Source organism: Athene noctua, chromosome 2, assembly GCF_965140245.1.
Source record: "Athene noctua chromosome 2, bAthNoc1.hap1.1, whole genome shotgun sequence".
Lineage (NCBI taxonomy): Eukaryota > Metazoa > Chordata > Aves > Strigiformes > Strigidae > Athene > Athene noctua.
Window position 1 is genome coordinate 163,858,936 of NC_134038.1, and position 24,723 is coordinate 163,883,658.

A 24,723-nucleotide genomic window follows, 5' to 3' on the forward strand; every position below is an offset into this window, starting at 1 on the left:
AAATTGTTGGGAAAAGTAAAGGTTTCAACGTGGTGGTGTTGGATTTTGGGTTTTGGGAGTCTGTGTGTGTATTGTATTTAAATCTGGACATTTGCACTGGCTTTTACAGTTGTTCAAGTGTTTACTGCCCTCAAGTACAAAAATACCTGTGCAGCCCTTTGGCTGTCAGTGTCAAAATCCTTGGAATCTAAAATATGTGTACAGCAATTACAGTATTCAACATATGCCTGAAGAAACAGTTATCTTCCATTAATTCAGTAATTGTTGTCTCCTATTAATTCTTTCATTCTTTTCCAGGTAGTATTAGGAGACAAATTTTTTAAAAAGTTTATCTAAACAGTGTTGCCACTGTTTGAAAATTCTTCGAGTTGTTGGTTATGTTTGGTGGATCTTTTTGTTGGTTTTTCTTAGTGTAGTCTGTCTAGAAACTCTTAATTTTCTCTATCAGAAAGGCTTATGGTTTGGTTTTTTTTTTTTCAGTTGTTGTGAATTTCTTAGGTCATTTGGAAAGAATTGTTTTGCCAGAGCTCTGAAGAATGTAGTTTCAATATATAAGGAGTATTTAAGATGTTTGGGGTGTTTTTCTCATTTAAAGTAGGATCCAAAGTTAGCATCTCAAAAATATGGGAAGGGAAACCATCCATAGAAGGTTTAGTTTTCTTTTAAATGTAAAATGAGTATGACTTTGAAATTAGAAGTAATTTTGAACTCTGAAAAATTTTTATTTTAAATAGGATTTTGAAGAGATCTTTTGACTTAAAGATTTCTCGGCTTGGAGTTTTGGCTTAGTTTTCCTTTAAATTTTCAGCAATTTGGAAAGAGCATATTCTCGTTCCAAGTGCCATTATGCTACTTAAGCTTTGGATAACTTAGGCAATTGTGATCAAATTTTTAATTAAACAGAATTGTGCAGTTACTCATGAAGTCCTTTTGTCGGCTTACAATGAGAAGTGTTGTCCGCTTCCAGTCTTCCTTTGCCTGCTGGGTATATGCAGAGCACATGGAATGAAAACTTTTGTTATTACAGAGAGTTGTTTTTTTTCTAGAGTTGTAAGGGTATTTTTTAACATACACTCAGTGTAAAACTACTTTCACTGCAGGTCTCTGGGATGTGAACCCTTACAAATGTACACCCCTGTAGGGTAGCTGTGTGGGATGTAACTTTCTCATACGGTTGGTTTTTGACTGCCTGTGTTGAAGCACGGCTCTTCTTGGAGGTCTTTTCAGTGAAGGGAAGACAGCGCATGAATGCTGAATGACCTTATTGTTTTGACATGTAGGCTTTATTTTTTTAAGACATTGGAGATATTTTCTAAATGGAAGGAGGAAACATTGATTAAATTTAAGTATGTTTGTGTCAGAAGAGCTTTCTCAAATGAAGATAAGAGTTTGAAAATGCAGATAGAGATAAAACTAAGCAATTTACTGTGATAGCTGTAAGTGCATGCATTATCAACGTTATACCTGATTTCTGTTTTTTAGCTAGTGTCTGCTTATCAAGTTATCCAGCGGGAGAAGCAGCAGCTACAGGTAAGCATTACTTTTTATCCTCTTAGAATGTGTAGTGCAAATACAGATTTAATTCTCAGTGCATTGTGTGTGTGTTTACACAATGCATTGTTTATGTGTGTGTGTGTAACAGAAGACTCCTTAGCTGTGATTTCTGAGGAATAAGCTAATACTGGTTTGTCAAAGTAACGTTGAAGCTATTGTAATCCAGCCTTTTGTTATTGCATCAGCTGAGTTCAGGTGATTGCCAACCCACAGTTGGCAGTTCATGATAACCCACATTGAGCTTGACTTGAAAGAAAAATTCAAGTCGTTAATTCTTCTGCTGAAGCAGAATTCTGTGGATTTATTTATGCTTTATATATAAAGTTACATTTAATAAGCCTGATGTTTATTCTTTCTTTTTCTAAGGACATTCTGAGTCAAACTCAGGGTAAAGCACTCCGCAGAATTGGAGAACTGAGAGAGGTAATTTACTTTATTGGTTGAATATTTATACCACACATACATAGGCTCTTTCTCTGCCTAGCTTTTTTTTGTTCACTTTACAAAATATTTTCTGTCGTGCAGCAGGGTTTTTTACCGCCTGTGTTTATTTGTTTATATGGGGTTGTTTCTCTGACTCGTTTCCCATTCAGCAGCTTATTGTCATCCTCTTAAGTTGGAGCAGTTCATCGTACCGACTGAACTGCTTTTCTGTTCATTGGGAAATAGGTAGAAATGTGTGTGGTTCTTAGAGTATTGTTGGGTCCAGCAGTAGATGTCCCTGTGCAACTTGTTGCTCTTCTATTAAGCATTAAGAAAGGCTAATGTTAGGCAAATACAAGTAAGAGACACTTTTAAATAAAAATTTTAATGACTGTCAGTATAAAAAAACGATAGAATTTTAAAAACTGCACACTTGATCTCCATTATAATGTCTCCATTGCTTTTATGGATTTGTAGCGTAGTTTATTTGCATCATGAGATCAGGTGGGTTGTGTTATGATTGTTGTCTGCTTAGGTTATAGTGAAATTAAAAGGAGAATCTCTAATGTGTAGGGTATTGATAATAAACCTGCTGAGTTTAATTAAAAGACAGGCAATCGGGCAGAACAAATGAAAAGGGCAAGTTGACCAAAGCCGTATTGTCAAGCTTTGGTGAAGCAGGATGCGAAACGGAAGCGTTTTCACTGCCCCGAGAGCCAGTGCAGCGTCGGTTCAGAGATGGGTGCACGAGGGCCTCTCTGTCCATGCTCTGACCTCACTTGGCAGCTGGGTACCAGCTGGCTCAAAGCCAGGGGCTTTCTCTGTGCCTGCACTCGTGTTTTGGCGTGTGCTGTGCCGAGCAGCAGCGCTGCTGTGGAGGGTGCAGGGCCGTGGTGAGGTCCCACCTGTGCCTGAAGGCAGGCGAGCTCCAGGCAGTCAGGCGTCTCTCGCCCGCGAACGAGGGCCGGGGTCTGGCCCTGGAGGGTGAGGGATGTGACTGTGAGCATCCGGACATGCACGTACCCAAGGCTCCTGCTCGCCTGCAAGGGGCTGCCCCGGTGCAACATGATTTCAGAGGAGGTCACCGACAAATTGTGGAGCTTCTACTTGAGCTGTGCAGGGTGTGATCCAGGTAATCAGGCTGTGAATTGTGTAAGCCATGGGGATAGCATTTTGGTTGGGATCTGTGCTGTTTCTGCCCCAGCAGCTGCGAACGGGGGGCCAGAGTGCTGAGCGTGTGGTGCTCAGCTGAGCTGGAGCCTGTGCCTGGGCTCTTGCTCTGTCCTAAGCTAAGCTGTCAGCCCATAGGAGGGGAAAACCCACAGCATTCCTGACAGAAGTGGCTTGCCAGTGGCTTTTTTTCCAGTTCACTACAAGGTCAAATGAAAGAAGCTCATTCTGTGTTCAGTCTCTATCCGCATGCTCCAGTAGGTTTGGTTTTCCAGCTTATTGGTACTTGGTAAAGTTTGGAAGGCATGTATGTACACCAGAGTTAAAGCTTTTCACTATGAAGAAGGGTTGAACATGTGCCTGCTTACTTTTCACATTTGCTATTACAGCCTTTCTGATTCATATATGTATATAAAAATATATGTATTTCTGATACACGTAGATTTCTATATAGATTTGTTATAAAATTTAATTCCATTCTTGTAAGTCTTGTAGATCTAAACATTCCTTCAAAGCTAATATTGAAATCTTTTTTATTAATTGAAGACCTTCAAAAAATAGGTTTTTGGTCTTTTAGAAGCCCAAGTTACAGCATGAGGTAAAACAGACCTAAAAGAAAAGTTACAGATCAAATGGTACATTGCCATTGTGGGAGCTAAAATGGTACCAAATAGATCATTCACTGATGTAATAAGTTGTTATCAGAAGTTAAAAAATCTTTTTCTTCATCGTGCAGTCCATTTTCCCCATATATATGCTGAATCAGAGAAGTTCCTTTTAAGAGGGCCATGTAGGAATAAACTAAGTCTTCTCTGAGACCAAGCTGACAGTGTGAAATAGTCCCTGGCTGTCAACGTGTCTTTTGCTTACCTTAGTTTTCTCTTGTTAAGAATAATTCCTCAGCAGCAGTCTTCCGAGTTCTCCTTGTCAGACAAGGATCAGAAGGGACTTGGGGACCCAAAAAGACTATTTCGATGTTGATTTCAGTAAAACTCTTTGTCACTTGTTGTTGCACTGAGCTGCTTTCCTTGGCTTGGACGGAATTGCTTCTAAAGCTCAGGAGCGCAAGGCAGAAGCGTGATCAGTAGCTGTTGAGACCCTGAGGCAAGGCATGGTTACAAAGTGGATATAGTTGCTTGGGCAAAGAGAGGAATAGTTTTCCCGGTGACAGCTCCCAGCACTGTCCTGCCTGCGTGGCTGGGCAGGCTCAGCTCACACGGCTGCGGATCTCAGAGCTGGTATCAGGCTCTGCTCTGGCAGCCGGGATTCAGGGCTGAAGGTAAGGGGTAGGCAGCAAGATGGGTAAAAGCAAGATCTGCAGTTAGAGGAAAGCAATGCAGGAAGCATTTAGTGCCCTGTGTTTTGTCTCCTGTTTGCTTTTTCATCCTTTCTGTCGTCCTTTATCTTTTCCTGGCTCACAGAAGCCACGTTTACGGGTGCCGCTTGCTTTATACAAGCGATCTGTGCAGAATAATGGTCGTAGAAGCATTCATTTCCTGGGTAAATCACTGGGAAGATATATATGGATGAAGTAAATATTGAAGGAAAAAAAAAAAAGAAAGAATACAAGTTTGGGAAATTGCTTACAGTGCGTGCATGAAATGTGTCTGGTTCCCATTCTCTCAATAAGGAGTTAGATGTGAATCAATTTAAATACATTTCTTTTCTATTAGAGCAGTAAGTATTTAAAGGAACTGAAATATTTAAACTTTAAAAGCACAGGAAGGAAATAGAAGAAACCTCCCTAAGGCAGTATTTTATGATTACACAGATCCTAGTAATGCATTTAGGTAACGTCGAGGAAGTTTCTAAAGGTGTTCAGCCAAATGAATGCAACTAAGCAGCAAGTAAAGCCACATAGTTCAGTTCTTTGGCATCCCCTGACTTGCTGATTTGAGACCCCTTTGAGGGATGAAAAAGCCAACTTTCTGCTCCTCTAAGTGCCATATGTCATACTAGAGTGCTAGCCTGTTGGAGGAGCATGAGAGACACTGACATTTCTGCTGTTTCAGTTGACTTAATCTGGTGGCTAAATGAAGAACCGAGTTTACTGAAGTGCAGTCTTCAACTTCCAGAAGGGTTTTTGGGAGCAGGCATGAAGCGATCCCTACACAAACTTGTGTTTTAGAACAAAAGAATTGTGGATAATTCTGCATTAGATCTAGACTCCTGCTGGTTTAATGCTAGTGTTATAATGGGATGTTCTTATGTGGTGTGGAATGTTGTATAGTAAAAGAAATACCCACTTTGTGGTTGTATTCTAGGGTCACAACTGTGAAGAGGCATTTCTAATATTTCACAGTATTTTGATAAACCTTTCAAATTCCCATGTTAGTTTCATTTGAGATGTGTTTGTTTATGATTCTCAGGAGCTCCAGATGACACAACAAGCAAGGAAACATCTCCAAGAGGAATTTGATGCTTCCTTAGAAGAAAAGGATCAACTTATTAGTGTCCTGCAAACTCAGGTGAGATACCTTACCCAACAGATGTGCTTTAAAACTGCTCTTCCTACTTTTTTTTTGCTTTAAATTACATATTTCCTATCATGCATGTCCATGTCTTTTCATAATTGCTGCGATGTTGTTGAGCTTCTTGAGAATTTATGTTTATCTAGAAAATAAATGCATCTTCGTGGTAGAGGATACCCTTGCACGATCTCACTCGTGTTAAATGTGATTGTTTGATATGTGCTTACATTGTATTGTCTTTGTTATCCAGAACATAACATTGGCAGTTGTTTGAGTTCGGCAAAATTTATGTGTTTTGCTTAATTGGTCTTTTCTTCTCCACTCATATTGAAACTATTTTTGTGAATTGGAAACAATTCTGATTTTTGAAATGCTACAAAAATTCAGCCAGATTATTCCTTTCTCTACTCGCTGATACCAATTTATTTAACTCTCTCTAGTTCTGAAGAGGAAAACATGATCTACTTAGAATCCTTGGGTTTTTCTAACAAAAAGAACATTTTATTTAGGTATCATTGCTGAAAAAGACGTTACAGAATGGTCAGATACGCACTGAACTGCCTGACTCGACTGTCCCATCTAAACGACAAGTTCAAAGTCCAACAAAAGAAGTCGGCACAGAAACTCCTGTGGAACCAGGAAGCAATGGTAGGTATTGCAGCTTTTTGAAGAGATGTTGAATTTTGGGAAAGAAGCCTGCTGTTATTGATGATGGAGTAACAATACTTAGGGCTGAACATGTCATAGTAAGGATATATTTCCTGGAAGGAGACAGTTGTTTTGAAAAGAGCGTGGCAGCTAGAGGACAGGATAACCCTTCAAAGAGACTAAATTTTCATGAGAATTCAAGTCTGATGCGTCTCGCCTTTGTCAGAAATGAGGACAGTATTGTAATTATTGTATTTGATGGAAGGGGTTTTTTTTACTCTCCCCACTCAATATGATTAAGAGATTCTGTCCCCCATAAGCAAGGACCTGTGCCTGGAGTTCAGAGAGGACACCAGTTGCCAGACTTTCTCTTTTTTTCCACACACACCGACTACCCCTCCCCTCCCCAGGAAAAAGTAAAAGCAAAGATCCATTTTGATATTCATGCTGTTGAGTAATCTAAGTGTCCCCTCACACCAGGAGGTTATTGGAGTTACGGGACTCCCAGTATTGCGTCTATTTGATTACTGAGCAAGGGACATTATAATGCTGATACATAATGAATGTGTCATTGGCATCCTGCATAGAAAGACAGGGACAGAGGTGAACATGCATCTTTCAGTTATCTTTGTTCAGCATCTGCCATGATTTTTGTACGTTAGGATGATATGAAGGCTCAGATCAGAGATTTTCTGTCATGTCTTTTGTAGTGCTTAGGAAATAATTCAAGTATCTGGGCCCTGAGAATCAGGGTTCAGGACGTTTCCCGTGCGGGAGTGTGCTTCTGGACTATAGCATGTAAGACTGACGAACTGAACCTCTGAATTTGTCTGTCCTGTTTTCATGGCAAGTACTGGGACTGACTCCAGAGCATCAGAGGGGAACACAGAGTGAAATAAACAGAGCAAAAGGGACATAGATCTTTCTTGACTATCATGTACTTTTTTTTCTTTGAAGCTTTTGAAGAGCTTGAGAGGGCTCTGAGTCTTGCCCAAAAGGCAGAGGAAGCCCAGAAGAAACTGCAGGCAGAAACGGATAAAAAAATCAAAGCAGTAGAAAAGGCAAGTGAGGAAGAGAGGGTAAATCTTCAGCGGGAGTTAATCAGAGTGAAACAAGAGGTGGTTGAGATTATGAAGGTAAAAGCTGAGACTCACCCTGTACTATTGGCTTTTAATCTAATAATTCAATTACAATTAAACTATAGTTGTAAAATACATTAGTATATCATAACGTCATAAAATTTTCGATTTAGTAAGTTCTATAAAAATTAATGTCTAGGGTTAAAGATTTACTTAAGACAGAACAGAAAACTCCCCATATAGATTTTATTTTTCTCTAACAGTTTAAAATCAGTGAATGAAAACACCTGTAAATGACAGTTCTTGTGTTGGCATTTGTGATGTTAGTAATTTTTCTAAGAGAATACACTGATGCTTTAGGGGGAGAACTTCCTTGCATTACATTATTCTTAAATAAAGCATGTTCATAGATTGTAGATAGCTGGCTACATAGGGTATCATCACTTGACTTTCTGGCACGTGAAATAACAAGAATGCCGGGAAAGCTAGAGACAGAAGTTCCTTTTCCAATTTATGATCACATTTGCACTGACACTGAAAACACACAAGTTCACCTTGGTAGATGAGTCTTTAGAAGATCTGGTGTTTCCTTTGGTAGAGCTGTGAAAGACTTGAGAAGGAAGATGGACAACTTCAAGCTTGAAAATAGCCCCTGTCAGGGCTCAGTAGGAAGCGTTCAAGTGACTGATACTCAAAGGCAGCAAAGAGATGGTTCCGGTTTCCTCTCTCTGTTGCACTGCTTTTCTTCATGAGAAATAATACAAAGTGTTATTGAATATGAATGTGACATTTTTTTTCTGACTGATTGACAGAAGTCTTCAGAGGAGCGTGTTGCTGAACTAGAAAAATGCCACAAAAAAGAAATGGCTGCCAAAGATCGGGAGCTAAATGAGAGGTTACAGGCCCAAGAAAAGGCGTTCCAGGGCAAGATGAAGGCAGCTCTTGTGAGTATCCCTGCAATGTGTAGAAAGGTGTTTCTCTGAGTGTGAGGTGGAACTAGAAGTCTTAATCTGACCCTGTTCTGTAGCGAGAGTCCTTCTGCTCTCAGAGATACAAAGCGTCCTCCAAAAGTCAAAGAGGTCAGACAGCCTCTTCAGCAGCATGAAGGGAAAGCAGCTGTGGTGATACAGGCTGAATAATGACAGTTAATCACTCTCCCTGCTCACTAACAGCTGCATCTTGTGGGAAAGACTTCTTTTATTTTTAAAACTCCTTTTGTTAGACATTTTTTAAAAATTTCTTCCTCTGGATCACTGGCGATTAGCCAGAGCAACTAGAGTAGAAGAGGTTCAAAGAATGAGGCTGTTACTTGAAAAGTGTTGGTATCGTTGTGGCCGATGGTGCTGTATTATGTGAGCAGGGTTAACTCTTCATAGTGTTTGACCTCAGAAAAGAATTTCCTTCCAGGCCAGGCTGGGAGGAATCACTGGATTCTTTGTTCTTTTTCACAAGCTGTAATCCACTTTAGATCATGTAATTTTACCTAACAAATAGTAGATTCTCTTTTGTGCTCCTCCATGATGGCTGGTGAGTAGGACTGAGGGACTTTGACAGTCTCTTCCTGACTATTTTTTTTGCCTACCTATTTCTCAGGTTATTTTTTAATTATAAGGACTAGAAGCTTGAAAATAATTTAGCAATGGAAGCAAGTGAGAACAGACCTTTAGTCCTCTAAGGTGTTACTGTCAATCATGCTAAACAAAACAAAATGGAAGGCTGGATTGCATTAGGTTTTTCATAGAAAGGCGAATGGTCCCCAAGAAGAGAAAATGGAAGTGATTTGTAACGGTTTTGTTTACACAGACGAAATACAAACTCTGTGCTTGTGGTGAAAATACAGGTGTGCCTAGTGTATGACTCCTATTAACTTGTTTGTAAATATTCAATTCTGCTGTTTTTGGAGGTGTGATGACTGTATTTATTGTTTTAATCATAATTTTTGATACAGGAAATAAACTGGATTGAGTATTTAAAAGCCCTTCAAGAACAAGAGGAGCAAGGGTCCCTAGCTTTAGAATTATTAGAGCTGCAGAAGAAAGCAATACAGTCACAGTGTGACAAGAAAGTTCAGAGGATGCATCAAGAAGTAAAGACTTCTAGAACTGTGAGTAAAGATTCCAAAGGGGTAGATGTTTACAGGAATTCCTTTTAGTATATATTCTCAGTGTGACAGTTTACAGATACTGTGGATTTGTTGCGACTGGGTTGTTTTAATGTCACAGTGTTTAAAAAACACACATCTGCATTCACTTTCTATCATGGCATGATACATTAATTTGTATCCCTCTGCATAATTTTTATGTATGTTCTACAGGAGAGTTAAACTTCAAGCTGTTTAACTCCTGGGTACTGCTAGCGTACACACACTTACAAAGATCCTTGAGTAAATAAGAAAATGTGCTTAAATTTTTGAAGTGTCCCATGCTTTATGTAATGGGTCAGATTGCATTATCTGCCAATGCAAGTTTGTACGTTATTCCGCCACTCCCTAATATTAGTTTGAAAGTTTTGCCTATAGAAGCATTTTACCTTGACAGCAGAATTTCCACGAGATGTGTGGAATTAAGATAAATCAGTAGGTGTGTACAAAGCTTGGTAGTACTCGTGTAGACTCCTGATGTCTTTCATCCTATGTGTTGGCACTTTAGCTTAATAAGAAAATATGGATGTGTATCTCATAAATGTCCCAGGAATTATTTTATTTGTATTAGTTAAATTCTTTCTAAGCTTTTATTGTATGTGTTTTCACCACAAGGAAAGAGAAAACCTTTTATTAAATAACTAACCATAATGGAAGCAAGTCTGAGAAGAAACTAGGTGAATGAAAGGCTGCCATAAAGAGTTAATATTCACTAAAAATAATGGAATAAGTTACTTGTAGTTATGTGAACCTGGTGAGATTTTGAAAAAAGTTGATCTTGCTGCCTTATGAATATTCATATTCTTTTAAAACTTTTTTTCTAACAGAGGATTCTTGAACTGGAAAGCTCTCTTGCAAAGTATTTGGAAGAGGCCAGAAAGCAATCAGAAGAAAAAAAGCAGCACAATAAGGAAATAAGTGATATAGTTGAAAAACACAAGAATGAACTGGAAAACATGAAACAGCAGCAGGAAAAGCTTTGGACAGAAAAACTTCAAATCTTAAAGCAACAAGTAACTGAAATGGAAAAAATGAGAGAGAAACAAGAACAAGAGATAGCTACAATTTTGAAAGAGAAAGAAACAGTTTTCCGTGCACACATAGAAGAGATGAATGAAAAAACGTTACAAAAACTTGATGTGAAACAAGCAGAGTTCGAAGCACTGTCTTCTGAGCTATCAGAAGCACTAAAAATTCGTCATGACTTGGAACAAGAGCTCTCTGCATTGAATAGTAAAGTGTGTGAAGCAAGGCAAGAATTGGAAGAAGAGAGGAAGAGGCACAAAGAAGAGGTTGAAGTTATGTCAAAAGAGCATGCAATGTCTATTCAAGGAGTTGAGGAGGTACTCAAAGAGGAACTCAACCAACTCAGGCAGTCATTGGAGAAACTTGCGGAGCAGGAAGCTAAACTAAAAAAAGAGCTTGAAAACAAGCAATTGGAGTTCAGTCAGAAAGAGAGCGAATTCAATGCTAAAATGTTGGAAATGGCACATGCCAGCACAGCTGGAATCAATGATGCTGTGTCAAAACTAGAATGTAATCACAAAGAGCAGCTGGAGAGTCTTGCTGAGGCTCACAGGAGGGAGTTGGTAGAAATTACCCGGAGTTGGGAAGAGAAACTCCATCAGCAGGTTGAAGAGCTCCAGGAAAAGCATGAAATGGAGCTGCAAGAGAAGGAGCAGGAAGTTGGAGACCTGAAAGAGGAACTTGCCACCTGCAGTGCTGAGAAGGAGGGCTCCAGAGCAGAAATAACCCGACTGAAGGGAGAGCAGGTGACAAGGGAGGAGTCCCTGAAGGAACTGCAAGAACAACTAAGGCAGTCAGTGTCGAAGGTGAATGCTTTGTCAGATAAGGAAAGTGACCTGAAAACGCAGTTGAAGAAATTGGAAGGTGATCTTAATCAGGCCCTGAAAGAGCAGTCAGGACTTGAGGAACAGCTCAGTGAGCAGAAAGCAGTTGAAGAAAAGGACAAAGCCAAAATTACCGAGCTGGCTGATGAAAGAACACTAAATTTAAGCTCCAGCTCTGATTACTTAGTAAATGTGCTAGGGTTAGGTCCTTGGGTCCCTGAACAGTTTGTGTTCCAGGTGGAAAAGAGGGAAGCGAGTGAGTGAAATTTTAAGCTTTACTAGAGTTGTGGTGGTGGTGGTTGTTTTTGAAGGATTTAAATACAGTGTTTATAGGTCAGCCTCCCTCCCTAGCTCCTTTCTCTGAGGCTCTGTCCAGATAGGCACCACGGCCCTTAAAGTAAGGTTCTGTTCTATGTGGGATGCAGTCTGTTTGCATAGTTTCTGTGCTAAGAGCTTTCCTTTTTACTTCTAAGGGAACAGTTTGTCTGCTTGATGCTTGCAGACAAACATAGTTTTGCTCCAGTAACATTTCAACCAGGAGCTCGCAGCGAACTTGGTTCTGAAGATGCTCTTGTAAGATTCTATGGTTCTTGATGTAAAAAACCTCTAAAAAAACCACCACCCCCCAAAAACCACCTCAAATTAAGAGTAAATAGAAGGAGCTGAGTACGCCAGGTATTGAGGATTTTTAACTAGAGTACTATGACCATCTATTAAAAAAAAATCTTAGGAAAGGTTAATTGTTGATGTGTTTTTGACGGCATTTTTGTCATGTTTTCTTTATGTATGCTTATGTGTTTAGAGTAGACAGGTGTACATATATATGTGAATACATATACGTGCGTAACATTTGCTGTAGATACTGCGTGTGTATATACACATGTACACCCATTTCCTTAAGTAGTTTAGGGAAAGTTTTTAATAACACAGTTTTTAATGTCTTTTGATTTCATCGAAGGAGATTCTGTTTAACCGAAAACTGTCAATTATGCTTATTTTAGCTGCTTGTGAACACCATTCATCATTTTGACTGTTCTCTATTTAGATTCATGTACTGGAAGACCAGTTGAAAAACTATGAGAAGAATGTGAACGTCACCTCCGTTGCAACACCATACAGAGGTAAGTACACTGTTTTCATCACAAGTAAGTTGTGTGCTTGAAAGATACGCTTTGGTTTAGACAATTTATTAAAATGTCAGTCTCTTTCAAACACTTGTATCATACTTTTATGGCATCTTATCCCCGTTTTGTCTTCTCTGTTATAGCAGAGCTGGTGTGTGATTTCAGATGAGGGAGTCACAGAGCATTTTGTTTGGGGTTTGGTTTTATGTCATGCAGTTAGAGCTCTATATCGGAGTTCTTAAGCTTTCTCTGGGGAGAGTGGTATAAGCAGTGGCACTCAAAAGTGGATAGGGAGGAATTACCCATTTGTCTTGGCTAATTAGATACACGTTTTATGACTTTAAAGCTCGTGAACAATACTGGATTTTACAGATCTGTCTTGTGTTACGTGCTTGGACATTGACTCTTCTTGTGATGAGAGTTCCTTTGCAAGATGATCTGCTTTGACACAGTAATAAGTAAAATCCCAGTTCCCCTTGTAATCTTTGAAATATGTGTCCCTGAAAGTGGTTTTGGAGCTGAAATCCCCTGGCATTTCAGGCAAATAACCGTCTCCTCGTGACTGGAGTCATGGTGCGCGCAGGGAATAGAACAGCAGAGTTACCCCGCGTTATGCCGAGCGCTCTGCAGGAGCAGCTCTGAGGCGGGTCTGAGGGGTCCCCCCAGGAGAGCAGCTCTCTGCAGAGCAGGTCCCAGCCCCCCGGGAGACAGGGGCAGAGACGGGCACAGCTACAGCATCGCTCGGGCAGGGACTGAAGGCCCCGGGCTGAGCTCAGACACGTCCCCTGGGCCCTTGGCAGGAGACGGGGGGGCCGGGGGTCCCGGGGAGGCCGGTCCCGGCCACTGAGGCCTGTGAGCACCCCCAGGACCCTGACAGAAGCAGACGTGCACTGCTCATGTGCTCTCCCGTGGGCACTGATAGTTGGCTACTTCAGCTGGGAGGGACGTACAGTGATGGGTGCAAGGGCCTGACCAGTTCACTGCTAAGGTATCAATGGCATTGTCCAAATGACTCTCAACCACTGACAGCCCTGGGACTTTGACTGCCACTCCAGGAAGCCTGTTCCAGGGTTTGACCTGCCCTGCCTCTCAGGAGAGAAATGTCCTGTGAAGTCCAAACCTCTGACAACACAGCTCTGAGCCATTCCCACGCGTCCTGGCGCTGGGTACCAGGGAGCAGAGCTCAGCACCTCCCTCTGCCCTTCCCCTCCCCAGGAAGCTGCAGAGAGCAGTGAGGTCGCCCCTCAGCCTCCTCCTCTCCAAACCAGAGAATCCCCAGGGTGCGGTTTGCCCTCTTGGCTGCCGGGGCACAACTGCTGACTCCTGACGAGCCTCCTGCCAACCAGCACCCCCAGACCCCTTTCGGTGTTTGTTGTTACTCTATCCCAGGTGCAGAACCCAGCATTTGTTCTTGTCCAGTTGCCTGCCGTTGGTGAAACTTGGATTCATATGAGTGACTCGCAGTATAAATGTTCTCTTGTTTTTGTTTACACAGATGGAAACCTTCACCATGCCGACGTTTCCCTCTCTGAGGAGCCTGTCGAGTTTGAATACTTGAGGAAAGTGCTTTTTGAGTATATGATGGGTCGTGAGACAAAGGTATGGGAAGTTGTATATGGTGACACGTGATTGAGGCTAGAATACAGTTTTACATCTGTGCTGTATGGATTTGAATTGCCATGTGTTTGTGATTCCTTACATGCTGTTTATTACTGGCACAGCATTCGATAGGCTGTCACACTTTTTTCCCAAAGAGGCATGATCCATACCTTAGTAACTTTGTCAACACGCCGAGGTGAGTGGCGGGGGGAGCGGGGTTGTCACATCTCTCACCGATGTACCGATGGAGACAAAAACCTGTACAGGTAGGTATGGGTCTATTAACACAAGTCCTGTCGTCACTCGAGTGCTATTGTGAAAGCTGGTATGCACAATATTAGCTTTTTAGTAGCTCTGAAGATGATGAAATATCTCTTTAATTGTTGCTTAAAGATGTTTTTTAGTGCTCCCTCATCTGTATACCTTCTCTAGATAGTATTCATTTACCCTTCAAAGCAGTGAAAAAACCTGCACAGTAGGCTTCTTACTGTATGCTGCAAGCCTGTGAAATCATTCCTAAGTTGGAATTTTACTAGCTTGTAACAATACTGATGCTTAGAGACTGACCAGGTTCAGAAGTTGTATGTCATAACACAAACATTTTCTTTGGATGATAAAACTTTAACTAACCTTTTTCACTCATTGAGGTTATTTCTTACTTCAAAACATTACTATACATGCCTCAAAACTTTGCATTATAAATCTCTGCGGGTTTTTTTTCCTTTTAACTCTGATTTACTGAAGTTTGCAGTTGATTAATAAGAGCAACTAACAACAATCAGTGCTGAAGTAAATTGGCTTTAGGTCTTGATTCTGTCTTTCAGTTGCTTTGATTAAATTAAATCTATATAATAAATGTATGTATGTATGCATTTATATGCATGTATGTGTTTGCAGACACATATATGTATTTATTTGCCCTGGACATTACGTTCTATTTAACGAGAAGATGCCATTACAACATTGCCTGCAATCAGGCTCCTAAAATATGATGGATATTGAGAGGAGAACAAATAAATTGGAAAAGATAGAGATCTGGTTCCTACAACAACTTAGGAAAGCTTTGTTGGAAAGTTGGTATGATCGAAAGAGGAAGTATATTTAAACAACCAACCAGCAGAAATAATTCTCAAAGCACTACAACTTTTAGCTTTGGCAAGTTAGATGTAGACAGGTAAGGGAAGATGACAGAGTTCTTACAATAGAAAGTGACTGTATTCTTCCCTGCTGCGTGTTCATACCAATTTGATTACCTCGTAGCAAATTTTAACTGAGGGCAAATATATTTTTAAATGCATTTCCAAGCATTTTAGTGCATATGAAATTGATTTACTTATAGATGACTTTGGGTTGGTTTTTTTTTTTAGACAATGGCTAAGGTTATAACAGCAGTATTAAAGTTCCCAGAAGATCAGACTCAGAAGATACTAGAACGAGAAGATGCTCGACCATTGGTAAGTTAAAGAAGTAAACCAAGTTTATGAAGAGATTAGGTTGCAAGAATAAGGAATTAGAAACTTGCTTTTGAGTCTCCTTTTTCCCTGTGTCCACATTAAAGAAAACTCCTTTTCTCCCTCCTTCCCTCTTCTTCAGTGGAATGTCAAATTCCAGCTGTAGGTTTGAGTTTGTAGCAAAAGTGAGGGGGAAAAAACCCCCCGAAGCGTATTTTCTTAACTAGTACTTCTTATCGTCAGTTAAGCCATATTTCTGGTAGCTGTGGGTACAACAGAACAAAGCAAGTTCAGTCATCACTACTATTCTGTAGATGGGTTTTCTAATCAAAAAAGTAATCTGACAGAAGATTTGTGTTTCTTAAATTCAGAAGTTTCTGTGGAGTCAAACCAGTTTTCATGAAAAATATGTCAAGAGAGATTTTTTTCAGCCCTGTGACAAAATTTCTGGCTAAACCAAAAGCCATTTTTCTTGTAGAGTAGAAAAGTGACTAGCTCCATCACTTGATACACGTGTGTTTGAAGTAGGATATGTATCTTGAGTGTCCTCACAAGATTGGGGTTTTTGTTTGCTTGGTTCTTGGTTGTAGTTTTTGAGGTTTATTCCGAAGAGCCTGCTTTATTTTTGTCCTGAAAAAACATCAAAATATGTGAGGATCACTCTAGGCCAGGACACGTTAAAAACAAGAGTCTGAAGCGCTTCACTTAGGTTTTGTTTGGTTGGGTTTTTTCCCAGTTTCAATACATTTCTTACTGTGTGACAGTTGCTCAGTATTTACCAGACGGGTGAATTTGGGTTTGAGAAGCAGACGCAAACACAAAGAATATATGAACATAAACATTTCTTTGGTGTTATTGTTGGGATTTTATGTATAGTAGCGATTTTTTATTGAGAGAAAACCTGCAGTAATAGTTCTCTCTACATTGTATCTGGAGTCAACATTGTGATCCCCCTCTTTGTGGGTCGGCTTAGTACAATATTCAGGAATTTAACTGAGAGGAGGAATTGCATTCTGTTTCTCTTGCTGGCCTTGCATATGTATTTGTTTAGCACTGGCAGAAACAGAATAAAATACAAGTTTGAACATTCTTACATTTCAATTGAAGTAGTTACGTTAAAGTCCCGTTGATTCATTGAAACAACATCAACAAAATTTTTTACCATTTCGTCTTGAAGTATCAATTCTGAGGAAAGTGTTAAATACTTCAGCATGTTCCTGTACACTTAGCAGGCTTGAGAGTCTTGCCATCTTAAATATTCAAAACACTTTTAAAATGATAGAAATGCTGGTAATACTGCAGCTCCAGTAAGTATCATGCATCCCGGACAGGAATTTCTCTTAATGCTCTCTTTCTCTGACCTTCAGGTAGAAAGATGGCACTTTGTGGTTGTTTTGTTTTGGCAAGCTAGAGCAATACTTAGGAAACATTTTGAGTTCTCTGTTGGCCAAAAGAGAGGTTAGAGAGATGAACCTTATTTTTCAGTCCCTTCAGCTTTTTGATACTCGAAACGTGGTCTTCCTAAAACAGATATTCACAACTTCTGACACCAAAGAGACTTGAATTCATCCAGCAGGTTTTGGTCCTTCATCTTAAGTTTTGTCTAGAACATACAGTGAGGTTTTCTGCAGGCTCCAAGCCCTTTGGTTGTTAAGGATACTGTCATTCAGAGCGCTGCATGTCCTGATCAAAAACGTCTTGGGTTTCACACAGCAGTCCTTTCTAATTTCTTAATCTAATAATTAATCTTAGTAATTTCTTAATCTAAGTTATTGTGATCTGACTGTAGCCATCTCATCTGTAAGCAGTAGATGTGCACAGAGTTACCTACGTTATTAAGAGAGTAGCTCCTCTGAGCTCCTTTTTTGAACAGGCACATGTCAGATTGATGGGAGACATACTGTACTGCTTGAAAAAAATCATTACATCTTATAAATATGAGAATGGATTATTTTTAAAAAGGTTGATGAAGGAAAGATTCTCTGTAGAGCAATTGGGATGTGATTGCATGTAAACATCAGTCCCTTTCTGAACTGGAGCTCTGGCTTGGTATCGAGAGAAACTGGAGCAGAAAGATGAGGGAGAACAACTTGGGGAGCTTTATGCTCTCGGTTCATTGTGCCTTTTCTCAGGTTGTGTTAAGCTACTTTCCTTATGACTCTGGAACTCTAATTGCAGTGGTACAGACAAGCAGCAGCTGATTTAGGCCTGAGGGTGCAAGCTGCATCAGAGCAGAGTAGCCAGGCCAAACAACTCACAAGCACTAGTGGTTGAGAGGGCAGCAGGATATGGACGTACACCGTTAAAACTCTCTGCACTGCCCGATAAGGTTTATTAATTTGAGTCATTAGTGCTGTGGGAAATGTAATAAACTCTTCAGGTGAATTCTACAGCCTAGAGTCAGCCCAACTTTCCTTTTCGTCCTTTGCAACTGAAAAGCTTTGCACAGTTGCCAGGAATCTGCAGCGTGTCTGAAGCGATCGCTAGCAGTGGGCTGAAATGCAGCGGCTGGCCGGCACCACCGCCACCGCAACACGGATTCGTTTAGGCTGTCGCCACTGCCAGGTACCACAGTGCAGCTGACAGGCTGTCTCCCTCTCTTGCAGTCATGCAGAGGTGGCCCCCTACAAAATAACATCTGTTTCAAAGGAAAACAATCCATTCCTCTTAGCAAGCAGCCACGGTGTCTCCTTTATGTTGGGTTCTCTTAAACCTCTGCATACAACAGCGGATGTGCTTTATTGCACTCAGAAAGCAGCAGAGGTTGGGCTGTCTGTCTCCTAGCCTTGATCGCCTCTTGACTAAATCGGCAACGGTTTTTTCTAGCCCTCTGTTGAAAATCATTGTTGTTAATGATAGGACAAAGCTATTTACAGCACTGTTGCAGAAAGCGTGTTTGAAACTGAAGTTCTTGCCGTGCGGTCTGTAACGCTGGTGTAAAAAGTTCCGTCATTCTCAGCTGTAATTGAAGCGTGTCACAGAAGGGCTTGATTTTGGCCTTAATGTCAGCAGTTGCCTGGTACACTTCCATAACTTCATATGCACAGAAGCTGTTCAGACCTCATTCTTGGACTGTAGCTTCTTTCTTTACCTCGAGTATTTTTGTGACGCGTGTCAGTTGATAGTCAGCAGACGGGAGAAGATTCTTGCATGTATAGAACTTAGGAAATGAAGATGATGCTGACTTCATTGTAAAAGCAGTAAATATTTTCCTGGTAGAGGAGGCTTTTTGCTCGCCCCAAAGTTTTATTTCATCACTTCCCTTTTGGTGATAGGCCTTGTGCAGAAAGGCCAACTCTTTTTTTCATTGGATTAACCTGCAGCGATGTGGTAGACTATTTCCAGTGAGACTCCTGACTGTTTTGCTGCAGGTTCTTTTCTTCTCATCATAGTTTCTCAACAGTTTTGCAGCTACTGGAATGGACTTACTTGCTCGAAATCGGTTAATAATTTGACAATTTGACTTATCTGAAATCCTTCCATCTCCTATTCACATCAATAAACAACAGTGTCATCATTAAGAGCAACTTAGAAGCATTTAATATTAAAATAATAAAGTAGCATTTGCTCATTTTTTCTAACTGTTCTTTCTTCTAGTCATGGCTACAACTATTTTGAAGAAATGCTGATGTGTGGGAGCGTATGCCGAGTCGTAAAGCTTCTGCGGTGCTGACAATGTAAAACAGATAAGAAGGGAATCTTTAAAATAACAAAGCAGAAGCTTACCTACCGGCTGCGCACGAGAAGTACTCCTGGTCGAAAGTGCTGAGAGGAACCGCTTTTTGAAATGAGCGTGCGCGAGAGGAACACACGGATTTGCTGTTATTTTTAGAGTGTACAAGAATACATAAGGACTTGTTTCTCTAATAAAGTCTGGAGCTTGACTGTTAACCATATTGGTGTGTGCCTTGACTCACAACCTCGTCCTGCAAAAAGGGTTTCCTGCTACAGTGGTGAGAATGTCTCGTGGTGCTGCTGCTTAGTTCACATCTCTGTCGTTGTCCTTTGATAAGGGACAAGAAGAAAAGTGGAACAGCAAGAACCAAAACTCAGCACCACCTTTGGACCATGAATATACGTTACCTGTATCTGCTTTTGCCAAAGATAAACCCAATTTGCTGAGGCTGTCAGGCCTGGAACATGCATCCTGCTGCGGGGGTGCTCAGTCTGTTCCTCTGGGTGCTCTCCCGTTAGCCAAGGAACACAGCGCGTCCTCCTGACTGCAGAGACAGCTTTGGCTAGCGTGGTGTGGTCCAAAATGACAGCCTCGATCTGCCCTGCTTCAGCTGTCGTGCCCAGGGGCACTACCCACAACTTGGTATTTCTGTGTACCCAAATTTTGTATTTCTCATCCTGTTACCTAGATATTCTTAGCTTCATACGTACTAGAGTCGTGGTGACCTCAGCATTGTTGGCATTTCGAGACTCTGCATCCCCACTATTCGCCTCTGATTTTCTGTCTTCAGCCTTTTCTTGCATAACTCCCCCGTAACCACCCATGAGATCCAGCCATTCCTCACAACACTGTCCCTTTTGTCAGCTTCTCATACCGTTACCTGTCAAGTTCTGCCATTTCTCTGGTCGTGTCCTGTAGTTTTCCATGTCCCGTTCAGCTGGCTTACCTTCAGGCCGGGGCACAGATCGCAGCCGAGCATTTGTGCGTGACTCCAAAAAATAACTACAGGCCAATGACTTGTAGGATGGTTGGGGTTTGGTGGGGTTTGTTTTGGGGTTTGGTGGGGTTTCTATGCAAATGCACTGGGATTCACTTTTTCCTCACCTGCAGGACAAGAAATGAAGAAGCTGAATTTGTTTGCACAGCTTGGTATGCCAGTGAAACTCGGGGAAGTGCAACAGTTTGAGTGCTCCGAGGTCTATTGTGGCTGCTAGCTGTCACATGAACACCTCTGGTCTGAAATTACTGCTTACCGTCTAAAGGGACAGGGCTTGCCTTTGATAGTTAAAGACTCAGTTACATCTTTATTTCCCACGGCCTTGTCTCTGGCAAAAGTTTTTAAATTATATGCTGCTTTATTATTTGTAGTTTTGGGGGAGTTTTTCTGAGCTTCTTCCTTTTATCAAACACCAAATTATCAGATTGGGCTTTAAAAATCAATATTCTGTGTAACGGTTTCAGTTATCGGAGCTGCTCTTTGCTTCTGTTGCGTAGCAGAACGGCGTCCTCCAGTGCGTTTCTGACGCGGCAGCAGCGTGGGCCGGACCTGACGTGGGTTCCTTTGGCTCTGAGAAATGCGTGTTCCTCTCACAGCTGGCTGAGGATTTGTAGGATTTTGCTATCGCTATCGTTACAGCAATCTAAAACGTAGATGTGAGTTTCAGGTTTCCATGTAAGGTATACGTTGTCTGAGGCTTTGGGAAATAAAATGCAGAGATCTGTTACTCTGACAGTGAGCATCACCGCGATCACTTACCGTTCTCTTGTCCTCACAAAGAGGCTATTTTTCACGTTTTCTGGTTTGGTCCTTTTCCCTTTCCGTGAAAGATACTCGTTATGGACTGTACTTTGTCAAGCGTAACCTAAGTGCAGGGAGCAAACTAAAATAATCTGTATAATATTCATACGACGTTGGATGGAGTAAATAGGGTTTGGGGTTTTTTCCCTTAAGTGACCTAAGTAAAGAACTCCAAGAAGATTATAGGTGCCCCTGATTCTTTTTTTAAAACTAAAATCAGATAACCACTCCCCAAATTCACATTTTGAAAAAGTGAAATGTTGGGGATTTTTTTCCCTTCTGTATATAACTCAGAAGCAATCACATGACTATTCCTTAACATAATGGCACAGTGTGTTAAGTACAACCGTTTTGTCGGACCGAAGTTTTAACTGCTTTTCGATTTGTTTTTTTAAAGAGAATATGTAAATAAGTCATTGCTTTAGAGTTCAAATAAAGGAAGCGAGTTAGGGTGAAAGCCTGGAAAAGACCTTCACCTGAGTAGTGGTTTTTTGTTGTTGGAGTGTCATCAAGTACTGCCAGTAGTGCCAGTGTGACTATAGACTAACACACTCCAGGCCACAAATACTTCTGATTCTAGAATAATCCTTGTTCAGACACATGTAGCTACAAGCCAAAGACTGTATCAGAGTTTTGGCTGCCTTTTTAGCAAAGGTCAGAGGATCCCAAGCTTGTTCAGACGGGATTGGTAAAAGATGCTGCTGCAAGAGAACGTACCTGGATTGTCTTATGTTGACCTGTCCCCCAGTTTTGCATGCCATATACATCTTACTTCTAATTTTATGGGCCCATACATGTGTATAGAAAAAAATGTGTAGATCTGTTTATAAAGATAAGACTTAAAATGTTCATTGAGTGTCCTCTAGGGTCAGAAGGATTAAACATTGTTAATTTAGATGAAAAATACCAGGGTTTTTATTCCTGTATTATTTCAGAGCCTAGGCTGATATTTACTGGCAATGTACAATTGCCAAGTTTTTATAAAACATTTTATACAAATCCATCTAACTTCCAGTTCTGCCATTTGTAGTCCCTCTTTCTGTGATCTACACTAAAATTTCTTTTCTTTCCTACATAGTACGTGGTACCTCTTTCTCTGCTCTAAAATGAGCATTCCAGACTCTCCAAAAACTAGGATGAATATGGAGGAGAAGGGCTTAATATTGTAATCCATATTTCTTGCATACAATCCTACTGTCCATCCACATGTGCTACAGAAAGTTGTTGGTTTTTTCTCTTTATGGAGTTTGCTAAATTGAGAAAGTTATTTTTGATTTGCTTTCTCAAGAAAAGACAGCTCTTTCACAATGCCATTACTGATTCATTATGGAAATGAAGATGAGCAGAAACTGGCCACCTCTCCCCTATGTGTGGGGGATATCCAGATGCAGCTATACAGGAATCCTCGTGGCTCTTCCTAGCCCCTGGTCTTCAAACCATTGCTAGCACGGGCTTTTCAAACTCTGTTTGCTTGTGTACATTCGTAACGTTGCAAATCAGAGATGCCACAACAGAAGCAAGCAGTAAGGTGCATGTTACTCTACGCTGCATTTTACGATCAAGGAGTTGCCACCTTCAGTTTTCTCTTCTCTTTTACACTGATTCTAGTCTTCCTCTGTTAACGTGGAGTTAGTTTCCCGTACGTACCGGAGTAATTTTAAAGGCACGCTGGCTCACAGTCAGCACGTCTCTAGAGATTTCTTTCCCTGGAGGAGAGAGACAGCGACAGCTATTATTTTCTACGGTTGCCACGTCATACCGTGCGGCGTTTCAGAGAAGCAGTAATTAAGCCCCGGGTAATTGCGTGTTACCTTACGGCTGTGCTAGCAGGTTGCGGCTCAGGAGCGGATGATGATGGAGTGAAGTGTGGTGCAGACATCTGCTGTGCCAGAGGAGTCACTCCTCCCGGCCAAGGCCTGTAGAGCAGCCCAGGTCACGCCATCACCTGGTGGCCATTGGGCAAGCGGAGGAGGGGGTTGTTTTCTGATGAGGCACACTGCCATAACCAAAGCCATTTTGCCTTGGCAGGTGGGTTTCCAAACGGAGACCAAGGCCTGGTTGGCCCTGGCTCCTGCTCACATGAGAAGGGCACCAGATGACATCGCCTAAGCCCAGTTAAGAGAAATCAGTGTTAGTTCTAACAAAGAGCCTCTGACCCACACAGGAGAGAGACCGACTGTGCTCCACGGCTCTTTTCAGCCAACGGGAAAAGCAAGAGCCCTGCCCGTTTGCCCCGTCTTTGGCGACGCAGACCAACTTTCCACCATCCTCCACGTCTTTCAAAATGACAGAAGTTACCGAGACATTTCCTCGGCGGCCCCTCCCGCCCACAGCGGCCACGCCGGGGGGACACCCGCAACGCCCGCCGGGGGGGGGGGGGACGGGACACGACACACACCCGCAACGCCCGCCGGGGGGGGGGGGGGGGGACGGGACACACCCGCAACGCCCGCCGGGGGGGGGGGAGAGCCCAGCGCTGTCCGCGCGGACCGAGGTGCCGGCACTAACGCCCCTCCCGGCCAGCACGGCGTGCCCGCTCCCCGCACCCCCAAGCCCCGCACCCCGGCGGCGAGGAGCCCTCAAGGCGAGGAGCGGCTCCCGCCGGGGCGCGGGGCCGCCTCGGGACGGCGGGACGACGGCGCCGAGCGCCCGCCGCCGGCCCGGGGGGGGCACCCCCGGGCGAACACGCCGCCCGGCGAGGGGGGGCCGCGGGCTTCCGCCGGGGTGGCGCGCGCACGCACTCGCGCGACGGGGCGGCCGGAGCCCCCGCAGCCGGGGCGGCCGCCCGCCCTCCCGAGGGGGCTGCGGTGCGGGTCCCGCTGCCCGGCCGCCCCCCCCCGCCCCGGGCGCGCAGGGCCCGCGGGACTCACCACCGCGTGCTGTCGTGGTAGTGCTGCAGCACCGAGTACCCGAAGAAGGAGCCGTTGGGGCCCTGGAAAACCAGGGGGCGACCCACGTCCACGTTGTAGCAGCGCGCCAGGGCCGCCCACAGCAGCGCCCACAGCGCCCGCGCTCCGCTCCGCGCCGCCGGCATCCTGCGCGCCCCGGGCAGCCGCCCGCCCGCCCGTCCCGGCGCCGCTGAGCCCCGGGCCCGCCGAGCCCGCGCTGCCCCCGCCGCCGACTCCCGGGCGGGGCGGCCGGGCGCGGCGCTTTTGTGCCCGCCCCGGGGCTCGGCCCGGCCCGGCCCCGCCGCGGCTCCGCCGCGCCCCCCGCCGCGCCGCTGCGCGGGGACTGCGCGCTCCGCTCCGCGGCGACGGCGCCCCCTGGCGGCCGCGGGCGGCACCCGCCGGTCCCTCCGCGGGGCCGGGCGGGGCGGGGCGGGGCGCGGGGGGGGGTCCCCGCCGCCGCCGGAGCCCCCCGGCCGCCTCTCCGCCCGCCGCCGCGCCCGGGGCGGTCCGGCGAGGCCCCTCGGCACCCCGCTCTGCCACGCAACGGCCCCGCGGCGCTGGGGCCGGCGCCCCGCCTGCCCCCTCCCCGTCCCGGAGCGGTGACCGTCGAGCGGCGACGCGTGGAGGGAGGAGAGGGAGGAGCGGCAAAGCCCGGGGCCCCGGAGGCACGTCGGGGGGCTCTGTCCTGGCTCCCGCCGTTCGTCTGGGGCCACCAGCCCCGCTTGAGTTTGGCGGGGGCAGAGGAACGCTTCGCGGCCGGGGTGACGGACGGCGCCCGGGCCTGGCTGGCCTCACGCTGACAGGCCCCGGAGATCTCCCCGGGAGGAGGGAAAGGGCAGGAGAGGCGGCGTG

At 43.6% G+C, this 24,723-nt stretch overlaps 1 protein-coding gene across 1 annotated transcript; it reads left to right on the plus strand.

Moving 5' to 3' along the window:
* Window positions 1-1,389: 1,389 nt before the first annotated feature.
* LOC141958207 (golgin subfamily A member 4-like) lies at window positions 1,390-19,557 on the plus strand. Its single transcript, XM_074900984.1, has 12 exons — window positions 1,390-1,530; window positions 1,921-1,977; window positions 5,517-5,615; window positions 6,128-6,266; window positions 7,224-7,402; window positions 8,158-8,289; window positions 9,294-9,449; window positions 10,313-11,317; window positions 12,381-12,456; window positions 13,955-14,058; window positions 15,426-15,512; window positions 19,107-19,557. The coding sequence occupies exons 3-12, from the start codon at window positions 5,526-5,528 to the stop codon at window positions 19,125-19,127; spliced, it is 1,989 nt and encodes a 662-aa protein (XP_074757085.1). The 5' UTR covers window positions 1,390-1,530; window positions 1,921-1,977; window positions 5,517-5,525; the 3' UTR covers window positions 19,128-19,557.
* Window positions 19,558-24,723: the final 5,166 nt, after the last annotated feature.

Excerpts from the sequence above, each read along its gene's own strand:
- LOC141958207 (XM_074900984.1), top strand. The coding sequence starts at position 5,526 with ATGACACAACAAGCAAGGAAACATCTCCAAGAGGAATTTGATGCTTCC. Across the intron at positions 6,267-7,223 it reads TGTGGAACCAGGAAGCAATG|CTTTTGAAGAGCTTGAGAGG; the intron begins GTAGGTATTGCA and ends TTTTCTTTGAAG. Across the intron at positions 15,513-19,106 it reads GAGAAGATGCTCGACCATTG|TCATGGCTACAACTATTTTG; the intron begins GTAAGTTAAAGA and ends TCTTTCTTCTAG.